This window comes from Lolium rigidum, chromosome 6 (genome assembly GCF_022539505.1).
Source record: "Lolium rigidum isolate FL_2022 chromosome 6, APGP_CSIRO_Lrig_0.1, whole genome shotgun sequence".
NCBI lineage: Eukaryota > Viridiplantae > Streptophyta > Magnoliopsida > Poales > Poaceae > Lolium > Lolium rigidum.
The window spans coordinates 295,359,513-295,371,741 of NC_061513.1; the positions used below are offsets into that span (position 1 = coordinate 295,359,513).

The following is a 12,229-nucleotide window of genomic DNA, read 5'->3' on the forward strand; positions in this document are numbered from 1 at the left end:
TCGCTGCATGCTTCTAGGGCGTCGACTGAGACGTAACAAATTCTCAGTCGACTGCTCCCTAGCCACTCCCTAGAGAAAATATGGGTCCTTTTGAAGACATGGACGGTAGGAGTTTTCAGGGAATCATTAGACGTTGTGCCACATTGGGCGCGTTTGGGCATATGAAATAAATATCACCGAATATTGATAGGACACATCTATCTATTCTATACCTAATAATAAAGGAGCTAAGGTTTCTGCCAAAAAGTTTCGTCAACGCTTTTTTTAGGACGGTTTTGCCCTCCCACCAAATCGCATAATACATTGAACTGCCACTACCGGTTCATTTTTCTTTTATTTTTTTTAGCTTCTCTCCTTTCCCCGTCGCTGGCCGAACGACGCTCTCACCCCTGGCGGAGCAGGATCTTCGGGTTGGGGTCCCGTACGTCCTCGCGCCCGATAACCAGAAGAGGGACGACGCCCTCGCACGCGATGTTCGGCAGGAGAGGTGAAGCTCGCCCGGAACCGGAAAGGATTTGGTCGGATTTTATTCCCTCTGGTTCTCTTCTCGGCTTGCACGACGAGACCGGCACCGTGGACCGCGACCTAAGAGAGAATCCCAGCGGCTCGACCATCCAATTTGTTACCAAGGGCAGTGGCCCACGGACGGTGAGGCGGCGCTCTCCAACGCGCCATCTCAGACCACTTCGCTTCGGGTCACGGACCAACATCCCCTGCCTCGAACTTCCCTGCACGCCGCCCAGCTCGGCCCCCGGCAGCTTCCACCACGCGATGCGGATGCGCGGCGTCTGAATCCCGTCTGCAGCCATGAGAGGCCTGTCCGGATTTGGTCCAGACTATCGTGGAATCGAGGAGAAGTAGGGAGACGGATCTGGCAGCTGGAGGCGCAAGCGTGGTGCCTATTGCACGGATTTCTGCTTGGGAGAGGAGAGAAGGAAATGATTTCTGAGCAGATCGAGCAAGGAGAGGATGACAGGATGTCATCGTTTTTTTAGGAGGTTGTAGCACGCGAGGAAGAAAATAGGTACAGTACTAAACACTTGCTTCATTTTGAGGTACAGCTTGGGCCTTGGGGTAACGCACACACATGGGCCAATGAAAGGTAAAGAAGTGGGCTTCATCCAACAAATTTGTCCGGCTGGAGAAAACTGCCTCGCCTCTGTACGATTGAACAAAACGTTAGAATATGTCTGTGAATAATCCCACCTCGATTCTTTGCATCTTCTCCTACCGGTTCATATACATTGATAAGTTGCAAATCAACAAGCAACAGCACATATTAGAATTAAACTCTAATCATCAGGTTCAGGAAGGAATTAAAGTCACCCATGTGCATGTTGCTCAGCGGAGCCTAATGAGTGAGAGGCCCAATCAAAAGAAAAACAAAGGCCGGGACCTTCATAAAAGGCGAGGGGAGACGAGTGAGAGGATGAGGCCCAATCAAAAGAAAAAAAGGCGGTGGGAGAGCAAGTGGGATAAGAGGCGAGGGGAAACGAATGAGAGGCCCAATCAAAAGAATAAAAAAAAAACGGACCTTCATAAGAGGCGAGGGGAGACGAGTGGGAGGAATATAGCTAAGATTTCAAGTGGGATGGGATATTCCATCGAATTTGCCGGCGCCGCCGCCGCCACCCCGGGCCCGTCCTCCTTCGCCGCCAGGGGATCCCGCCCCTGGATCTCTTCACCCTTCCCCACGGTTTCCCGATTAGTTTTTTTATCGGGACAAGTGGGATATCCCATAGGAGTCCTATTAGCTTTTACGTTGATGGGATAACAGGGAGGTGGGGCAGCGGGATAACAGGGTCGTCACATAGTGGGAGGCGGGCGTCCCATACCCATCCCACCTGAAATTCTAAATATAGCCCTGCAATGTCGCCCGGATTAGGCCGGAACCACCGCGCCCCAAATCGAGACTATGTGCGGTCGTGTGACATTCTACTGCGGCGGCAATCGCTTTAAATAGAAGGAAAAAGAGGGCAAAGCAGGATACCGTTTTGGTTCATAAGGGGGAAGCTTAGGAAGACCCACCAACCTAAGACTTCTTTTGGGTTTGCGATGTCCACGGCCTCAAAACCGTGTGGAAAACCCAAAAAAAGACACCCTTTGATATTAGCCACGCGAAGACAACATGCCCATGCCACCAACCTGAGTGTCAGAGCGGTGAATCTCTTCTTCGCTCCATGATCAGTTACCTTTTCATGTGAGGTGTACATATTTAAATTCCACCGAAAACTAAAGACGGGTGCGCATACCTCTGATAAAAAAAATGAGTCAGCGGAAAACTAAAAGTTAAATATTTATTTTATTTTCACAAGAATTGTTTATTATTTGCTAATCCGATGCAACGCACGGGCATTTTTCCTAGTATATACTAAAAGCAAAATGCGGATGCAAAATAAAGCAACCACGTTTGTCCACATATGCCAAAAATATATACCATGTTGATTCTTTTTTTTTTTTTGAGAAACACAGTACAAACGCAGACGCTCACATACACGCGCATACACTCACCCCTATGAACGCACACACGCACACCCTACCCCTATGAGCACCTCCGGAAGACTGAGCCGGCGGATTAGATCTTGAAATTGACGAAGTCACCACAGGCGCCTCGCTGTCGACGGGAACGTCGCCTCCTACTGAATGAATATTCCGCCTTTATGAGACACACAGATGTCAAACCTGGGGTTTGAACTCTGGTGGGCTGGGGGTACAACCATCCTCCTAACCACCCAACCTTAGGTTGGTTCTCATATACCATGTTGATTCTAATTTTAACAGATGAGATTAAAAAATAAGATGTGTTACGTACCACAAAAAACATGTACAAATAAGTACCTGACACGTAAATACAAAAGGAGATAGCGCTCAAAAAATAAGAGTCAGGTGTCCGAGTTAACATAGCCTAGATCTAGAATCCAAGACAGCGTTCAAAAAATAAGAGTCCAAGACATACACGTCTGATGACCAAGCTAAAATTTGGAAACTTGAGGCATGTCCGGATCGGGATATAATACATGTGCTAATTTAAAACACTAAGGTTGCACGTGATACTCTAGAATCAGCACCAACCTTTTTTGATTTATATTTTTTTTCTCCAGATTTGCTACGCCTGGTGACCTGGTCGTTCTACAATATCTAAACTGCCATCCAATAGAAAAATTCAACACTTTTTTTTCTCAATATTTTCCTGAATCCATAAAATGAAATAATGTGACACATAAATTGTGAATATGTCTCTAGGTTTCTATGTCCCGGTAATGTCTAAACTACTATATAAAAGTTTTATGCTATTAAAATTTAAATTATTCTTCGCAAAAATAGAATAACTTCACATAACGGAGTAGCAGGTGGCATACATACATATATATATATGGCAAATCAATTAGTTTCAAGAGATGCGGCTACTGATTAAACAACCATTGGGTTTCGAGCGGGTGAGCTAGAAAAAAAGTACAACCATCAAACTAATATATGCCAAGACAAGAAAATAACGATCAACTGATATACATGAAAATACTCTGCTTTTATGTGGTGAAGTTTGCACAATGTACTTGATCAGCTGAAAATGCATAGCCTATTGATGTGAAAAAAGTTAAATAGAAATGACGGGCTGATGCCAATGAGTTATTTGTGCAAACAAACCAACGAGACACAATAAGTAGGAATCAAAATGATTCTATGCAGAGAACCAACCTGTGGTTGGATGGTTAGGAGGGCAGTGGCACCCAGCCCATCAGAGTTCAAATCCCAGATTTGACACTTTGGTGTCTCATAAAGGCGGAATATTCTTCAGTGGGAGGCGACGTTCCCGTCGACAGCGAGGCGTACCCGCCGGATCAATTCTTCACCGCAGTCTCTTGGAGGTGCTCATAGGGGTAGGGTGTGCGTGTGTGTGTTCATAGGGGTGAGTGTGTGCGCGTATGTATGAGCGTCTTTGATTGTACTGTGTTTCGCAAAAAAAATGATTCTATGCACGAAGTAGAAAATATTAAGTATAATAGGTCGTTTGACATGATACAAGATATGATTACATCATAAAAAAGATGAGCTCTGTGACTTACTAAGATTAAATGCTCTAATATTTTTATGAATACAAAAATTTTGCAGGGAAACAAGATCGGAGAGAGCCGGTTAGATCATAAATTTTTAAAATTAATTCCAGCATCCATGGATGATTAATTGAAGTCGTGAAAGGGAATAAAGTAGAAAACCTGAAAAATGTAGATTTTATACAAATAACTGAAGATTTAAATCTTACCTGCAATTATCCCCAAGAATGGTATATCATGGTTAATGTAATTTTAATACTCTCCATATTTTCTCATGAGTAGATTAAGAAAAACACAGTATAGCAAATAGAAGAGGTGAACCAACTATAACCATATTCACACTACTGATTAGGCGAATAGAGAATATACGAATATCAAACTACATTGTATCCCATATATGACTATATATTTGAAGTATAATTTCATATCCAAACAATAAGTACATATTTTAGGAGATTAGTATTTCTAATTTTTTATTAGACATAATATTTTGGAATAGAAGTTCTATAAATAGCCGATCGAGTAATTTCGGAAATAAAATGACACGAGCTAGCTAGACGAGACCGTCTGAAATAAAAGTACCAGCCAGCTACCAAAGTCCATTCGCATAAAAAAACATCTAGCGAAGTTCATTTGAAAATATAAGAGTAGACCAGCAAACTAAGCCGCCCGTTCCTGGAAGAAAATGTAGATGCGTATTACTTCACCATAATTGCCTATTGAGATTGAAGGGGTACCGAGATAATAACAGCTCTAATATTTTTATGAATACAAAAACCATAAAAATATTTTTGCAGAGAAACAAGAACGGAGAGAGCCGGTTAGATCATAACTTTTAAAAACTGATTCCAGCATAAGTGGATGATTAATTGCAGTTGTTAAAGCGAATAAAGTGAAAACCCTAAAAATCCAGATTTTATACAAATAACTAAAGAAATCTTACCTGCAATTATCCCCAGGAATGGTATATCATGGTTAATGCAATTTTGATAATATTCATATTTTCTCATGAGTAGCGTAAGAAAATAGATAGGTCATTGGACTACAATCTATAGAAATTACAATATAGCAAAGAGAAGCGGTGAACCAACTATACCCATGTTTACATTACTGATTAGGTGAAGATAGAATATACAAATATTATACAACATTATATCCCATATATAACTATATTTTGAAGTATAATTCCATATCCAAACAATAAGTACATATTTTAGGACAAATAGTTTGGTAATAACTACGAGTGAATAGAATACAAAAAATTGATCTTGACAATTCATATTGTGTTATTGATCCATGAAAATCTATGCAAATTGGGATAATCTATGAAAATCTACCGTATAGTTTCAGATGTTGCCCTCGCATGTGCGAGGGCCACTATACTAGTTTTGTTATACAACCATAAGCGGTAGGTCTAGCTAGCGTTAGCTAGGTATGTGGCCGCCGTACGGATTGTGGCAGTAAAGTAAGTTACATTATTGCTGCTATTGAAATATGTTAATGTAATTGCGCAATGCCACCCGTTTCCTGCCGCACCCTTCCGGTCCGTGCAACTGAGTTTCCCTCGCAGGCCATCGTGTAGCTCGTCTGGCACTCGTCCAAAGCCACACATCCAGAGCCGGCCCTAAGGGGGGGCGGGAGGGGCGGCCGCCCCGGGCCCCTGGAACCGAGGGGGCCCATCTAGCCATGTCATATGCAGCGACGAAGGATTTGCGACGCCATTAGAGCATGCTTTGAGCTTTTCTGTCATCGGGTTTGGGGAGACGATGCGCGTTGCATATCTTCTGTTTCCGTGGATTGTTACTTGGGCCTACCTATTCTTTTGTTAGCTTGGGCCCTTTTCTCTTTTATTTTCTATGAAATAATTAGATTGTCCTGATTGTTTAGGCCCGGTGGGCTACATCATGGGCACAAGATCGATCGAGGAGTGAGGAGTGCCTCTCCGAATGGGTGCACTCACCGATTGATTCCCTAATTAACTTACCCATTGATTGTTTTATACAGGAAAAAATAGGTGCACCTATTAGTGGTGCCGGGACCATGATGCTTGTCATATCAAACTCATATTATAAGGGAAGTTTTTGTTTTTGCCACATTACTGCCCATCTTGCTTCTTTGCACTATATGTTTTGACATTTTGCTTTTGCCCTATTCTCTCCGATTGAGGGCCAAAAGCAAAACCAAAACAACATAGGCAAAAACTAGTGTGGCAAAAATAAAAAATAAAACCCATATTAGAAGCAAGACTGGTGATTACTCACCGAGTGGTAGCGGTAGATTACAATCTGACAACAATGACAAAGTGTGCTATAAATTAAAATCTCCGAGAGGCTATGTGGGGCGTATTTCGGCCTTTTCCTAGACAACAACCCATCAATAATAACATGACCACAATGAGAGGCGAGAGACCGAGCCACCAAGAGGATACCGCATTGCGTCCACTAGCCACCGCATCGATATGATTCGAGACCAGTCAACATAATAAGCGGTAATGTTGATGTTGATATACTATCGTCACTTGGGTTTGCATCGAGAAATGTTATAAGAAATTTGGAACACAATACATATACTCCGTACATATAACTTATTTGATATAAATAGCACGAGTGCACTTTAAATATGTAATTTTTAACATGCATATACATATTATTTTTGTATCAATACTTTTTGTCTCTATTGAAGTAGGATTCAGTTTCGCCGCAGCCGAAATCTCAGGACCGGGCCTGCACACATCCCACCCCAGCCCGCTCACCACGTGCCCCTGATCAGCGAGGACGAGTGGTGGGTGGTGGATGGGAAGACGAAGACGTATGTGCAGACCCTCTTCGCGCCCCAACACATCCTTTGCGATTTCCTTCAAAGCGCACGGAGTGTGCTCTTAAAAAATACGAGGAGCCCATCGACGCCTCCATCATCGATCTCTCCTTCCGGCCGGCGGGCAGATCTATACTTTGTGAAAAAATTCTCTTTGGATTTCGACGCCGGCATGCCCGAGAGGGTTAGTATTTTGTGACCTTTGCAAAAACTTAGATTTGATGGGGTGGGACCAAAGAAGACGCGGCCCGCAGTTTTGAAGCCTCGAGATATATAATATATATCCTGTGGGCTGGCAGCACCGCGCATGGCCCATGCCCGTCACACTGACACCGGATAAGCCCGCCCGCTGGTGGATCGATGCACAGCCCCATATCTCCGTCGCGGGATTCGAATATTTTTCTTCTTCCTTTGGAAACAAGAAGATAAGATTCCCGTCCGATGCGCAACGGATAACGCTCCCGCTCCTTCCTCCGTGACTGTCAACTCACGACAAACGTTACCGCGCGCCGCGGGCCAAGCGCCACGTGTCCGTCAACCCTCGTTCCCACCTGTCGCTCTCATCCACAGCGCCAGCAGCGAGAGGAGAAAGAGAGAAAAATCATCATCGGAGGCGGAGCAAGGGGATAGATAAACAAGTGGTGGTGGAGGGTGGGTGGCAGCCAGCCAGATCCCAGCAACCCCGAGATCGCCTCCTTTCCGTCTCCTCCTCTCTCCTTCCCGCCGGCGAGGGAGATCTCGCCAGGTACGTCCGGAATTCCACCTCCTCCTCCGCCTTCCTCCTGCATACGCTCTCTCACGAAATCCGCGCGCGCGCGACATCGCGCTTGTCGTGAGTTGACGATTACGAGGCAGATCGATTACGCTACCGTGTGCGCTCGATTCGGGCGCGCCAACGGTGATCCTACCAGCGCTTCGTGCCAGGGGAAAGGTGGGGAGGACTAGTACGGCGTGTGCATCCCTGCGACGTTGGAATCGACCAGGGGAAAAACGGGGGTTGTAGCACGGCGGCGTGCGACCTTGGGCGCCGCCGGCAGGCAGGCACGCACGCAGCCTCAAAGGTGTGCGGCTGCGGGTGCAAGGGGCCTCCGCGTGGGGGGATAGTTGCCTCCTTGGATGTTTTTCGATTTATTGTTTGTTTGCTTGTCTGCTTACAAAAGTAACTGTACTTTTTGTTCAGTATACATTAAACTAACGGCTACTCTAACAAGGGATGTAATGATGCTTCGTCCTATACATAATTTCATAGTCCGATCTACTCCACTCCACTCCAGTAGTGTCTAGATTGTTCACATGGAGCACTGGCATCATGCTGTCCTCCAAATGCTCGGCAGAATGCATGGCTAGCTCCTTTGATCTAGCGTTCTAACTAACCTGTTCTCACTAGCCTATGCAGGAAGTTGTGTTTGTTTGGATATATTCGTGAGTTGGGACTGTTTACTCAAAACACCACTCTAGTTCATGCTAGTGTGCTGTGCACCACTGGTACTGATGGGAGAAAAGGGGAGAGGAACCGAGTCACTTGGTTTGATCCTATATTGCTATTGTATGATGTGCAGGTGGTTGAATTTAGGTAGGTTGTGTTGGTCAGTACGAAATCGATCACCGTACTGAAATAGTGGCTGTGTAGCTGGAACTTGATGTGTGCAGTAATTAGGAGGCCAAGTGTGGTTGCTGTTGTTGTTATGTCGCTCTTTCTCGTCGCTCCTAACAATCCGCTGCCGTATCCACAGCCGTAACCAAGTTTACTTCCCGTGCCTCCACATCCTTAGCATTGAAACCACATGTCTGTTGAAATCTGCTACTCCCATTTTCTAGTGGTATATGCTTAGATTGCAAGGAAAAGTAAGGGAAAAATACCGTGCAAAGAATTTGCTAAAATTTGTTTTGTTTCATTAATGTGTTTTTTGATCCCATCTCTTATCAAATTATTTATTTAATCGTCTCTTTAATTACTCTTCGGATGTGTTGATTTCACAGATTGATTTGAAGCTCACCTTCTTGGTACTCATCTGCTCTGGTCGGTACTTGTATGAGTTCACAAGACATCCGACAGAGTTCACAACACGTTCGACATGAAGCTTTTAGAATACACCCCGTTCGACAAGTAAACATGGCCTTTTTTCTTCTTTCTTATTGTGAAGTGCCCTGGTAACATGCAATTTTGTTTGCCCTAATTAACTATATTTGTTTGTTTTCTTTCAGTGTAAATGTGTTCTTCGAGCAACTGAATCTTGGTGATTGTACAATTAGGGGAAACCTTGAAGCCTTCTCATGTAAGAGTATGCTCAATTCGCTTTTTTACTGTACATGTTATACCATTATAGGGTCACACTCTATGTTGATCTGCAGGCAAGCATGCCGGTAATGATCGCCGGCTTTCAATAAGTCTTGAACATGACGTACGTACTTCCGATCAGCTAATTTATTTTTATGACAACTGATATCCCTTCTCTTGTCAGGCAGCTGCGAATCATAGACATTTTCGCTATTGTGGTTTGTTAGGATATCATTTGTCTTGTGCTTATCATTGGCAATCATATAAAAACTGGAGCTATGTCATGGAAATTTGTGGTAACATAAGAATTTTTTGTGTAAAGTATATGTCTTATGATTGCCGTTGGTATCATATAAAAACTAGAACTAAGAGATAAAAGTTTGTAGTAACATATGAAATTTCTGTTTAAAGCAGTGCATTAGGCTAATGTTGATATTTTGTTCCATTTCTACAACTGGTTGTAGTCAGGCATTAATTTTGTGGACGTCTTTTTGCATACCTGTAATGTTAGGAAATGATGCACATGTGAATTTTGTGAAAATCCTGTATGTTAAGTTTCTTCCCACTGTAGTTGTTGTTTTCACAATTCACCTGTCCCTCCTGTGAGATCTTAGCCAGAAAGATATGCATATCATGCCTTTAAAAGGCATATGTAGTATGTATTAACTTTTTGGTTCTCCATCCTTGTCAAAATTTAGGTATCATGGCATGCCAGAGATAATTTTATGCATGTTGATATACATGCTGATTTAATTTCTCTTTTGCGTATTCAGATTCTTGATTACCTCGGGAAGTCCTCTGATAGTGATCCTCCTTCACCTGTGGAGCATTTGTCTTGTAGATCCAGGTAACAGTGTGTAGATTACCTTTATTTTGCACATTTGCTGTTTAATCAGCTAACTCTTTTTTATGTTCTGTTTTTATTTCAGCCGGAAAACGTTGATATATCTGGTTCTCACTCTTGGTCATATGTATCCAGATTATGATTTCAGGTAATCTTGTCTTACAAAGAGTGTGTTTGATATAATCTGGGAGGAAGGATATTGGGTAATGTCATACTCAGCTTATTTTGGGCGATATGGCAACCCGCTTTTATCCTTTCCGACCAGCTTAAGGGGGTGTTGTCAAATGGCATGACAAACGGATTAAATAGCCGTTGCTCTTCTGAGCTGAGAGTTCAATTCTCTCCATATCCCTTGGAACATTTTTTTTTGTATTTTGAAGAGCCACACCTTTTCTTGGGGTCCCCTGACTGTCATGCGACATATGCATGATGGGATGACCTTCAGATTAAATTTAACATCCTCTTTGTCAACACTTGTTCGCTTAGCAGTGCAGTTCGGGCACACCTGTTCTTCAGAGAAGAAGATATGGAAAGTTTCAGGCAGATGCTAGACAACTACCTATCTGAGGCTTGTATGGTAATGCTTCTCTTCAAGCTGCATGAATTTTACTCTTGTGGTCCATAGGCATGTCTGCTCATATAAACAAATAAATCTGGGAATGCAAAAGGGCAAGTTATATAGTTGTAACTATGTTGTTAACCAAGCGCTGAACTTACAGATGATACTGAGACTGTATTCCTTCCCATCATTAAAGTGCTCAACTTACAATTGCTGCTAAGACTGTTAACCTGAACCGAACTATTGTTCAGCTTTGGGCAGCTAAAAATGAAGGCAGTTCTCTTCTGGACAGTATGACTAAAGCTATTGACGAGGTTAGCATTGAGTAAATGTGTAGTACTAGTTCAGGGAAGTCGGCGGTCCTATATTACTCTTACACCCTGTTTTGTAGGTTATCAAAATCAGAGAGTGCGATATCTACAGCTACAACCCAGACTCTGACGGAGATCCATTTCTGGAGAAAGGGGCCATGTACGACCAACAAGCTTATCCCTCCTTATTTGCAATGAATCGAATGCTCTAATATGCAAACTGACATTCTGTTCCTCTTGTAGATGGTCGATCAACTTTTTCTTCTACAACCGTAAGCTGAAGCGAGTAGTGAGCTTCCGATGCTGCTGCACTAGGTAGGCACACGCATTTTCAGTGAAGAGCATTGCATGAAATGTTCTGAAACTATATGGATTAGTGACAATTTGCTCTTCTGCCACAGCAAGTTTGCAGCACATGTTCTTTTAATGAAAAATACTACTACTCCCTCCGATACATAACCACAACACTTATTATGGGCCGGAGGGAGTACATGAGAAGTTCTGAAACTATATGAATTACTGACAATTTACTATTACTATGACAGCAAGTTTGCAGGAGATGACTTCCTCGCTGGTGTGCTCTCTGAGGGCGAGGAGGACGCCTTGATCGACATGGACATATGACTGACTAGCCCGGTTCTGCTAGGAACATGACCAACCAACCAGCAGTGACCTGTTCGTGTAATATATGCTAGCACGTATGCCAGTAGGACTCCTCATGGCAAGCAGTTTCCCTCTAGGGAACTTGTAGAGCGACTTTGCCTGTCTGTAGAGAATACACTCTGATCTCTGTTGTTGCCCTTGTCTGTAGTTTCAAGATTTGAAGTCTGTAATTTCAATCTGCCAAATTTGAACTGGCAATTTCTGAATTTGGCTTTCAGTTCTGCAAACAGTTTGTGCAACGATCTGGCAAAATCTTATGCATGTTTGTTGGATTGTGAAATCAGCACCATCGTGGCTCTTGTCTGCTCGATCTACGTGGGCTGTTAACGATGTGTAGGCCATGTTGAATTAAAGGGTAGGTACCTCTCGTGCACACAGGTCAGGTACTGATGCCTGGGTGGTACTGCACTGCTGCACGTCGTGTTACCGTCTGATGAAGCAGCGGTACGTTTCTTAATATAGATTCCTGCAGATTGAAAAACCCACCTGCAGTGTCGATCCTGGCAGGACGCACGCTTGCCTTTTGGCGTCTTCCATAGTTCCATGACACGGGTTCAGTTAGTTGCCGTACTATTAGTCTGTTACTGTTCCCTCGTGAAGGAATGAATGAAGCTTGTATTGTATATAAGCGGATTCCGATGTTAACTGAGTACTGGCACATGCTTGACGTGGAGTAGGCTCCGATCGTCAGATGACCGATGCTGATAC

The 12,229-nt window shown here is 43.5% G+C and overlaps 1 protein-coding gene across 2 annotated transcripts; it reads left to right on the forward strand.

The window, feature by feature from the left end:
• The first annotated feature begins 7,495 nt into the window (after positions 1–7,495).
• Positions 7,496–11,748, forward strand: LOC124666148 (repressor of RNA polymerase III transcription MAF1 homolog). 2 transcript variants are annotated; one of them, XM_047203499.1, is made up of 11 exons: positions 7,496–7,611; positions 8,847–8,973; positions 9,072–9,142; positions 9,219–9,268; positions 9,918–9,991; positions 10,074–10,136; positions 10,475–10,565; positions 10,799–10,861; positions 10,939–11,018; positions 11,102–11,173; positions 11,404–11,748. In XM_047203499.1, exons 2-11 carry the CDS (start codon positions 8,942–8,944, stop codon positions 11,480–11,482), a joined length of 675 nt encoding a protein of 224 aa, XP_047059455.1. In that variant the 5' UTR covers positions 7,496–7,611; positions 8,847–8,941; the 3' UTR covers positions 11,483–11,748. The 2 variants fall into 2 exon arrangements, with proteins under 2 accessions (XP_047059455.1, XP_047059456.1); XM_047203500.1 differs by having other exon boundaries at positions 10,478–10,565.
• Positions 11,749–12,229: the final 481 nt, after the last annotated feature.

Bases quoted from the DNA above. Each gene is read 5' to 3' on its own strand.
- LOC124666148 (XM_047203499.1), top strand. From the start codon at position 8,942: ATGAAGCTTTTAGAATACACCCCGTTCGACAA. The intron at 9,269-9,917 runs GTACGTACTTCC...TTGCGTATTCAG, and splicing joins CAATAAGTCTTGAACATGAC to ATTCTTGATTACCTCGGGAA. The intron at 10,566-10,798 runs GTAATGCTTCTC...ACTATTGTTCAG, and splicing joins ACCTATCTGAGGCTTGTATG to CTTTGGGCAGCTAAAAATGA.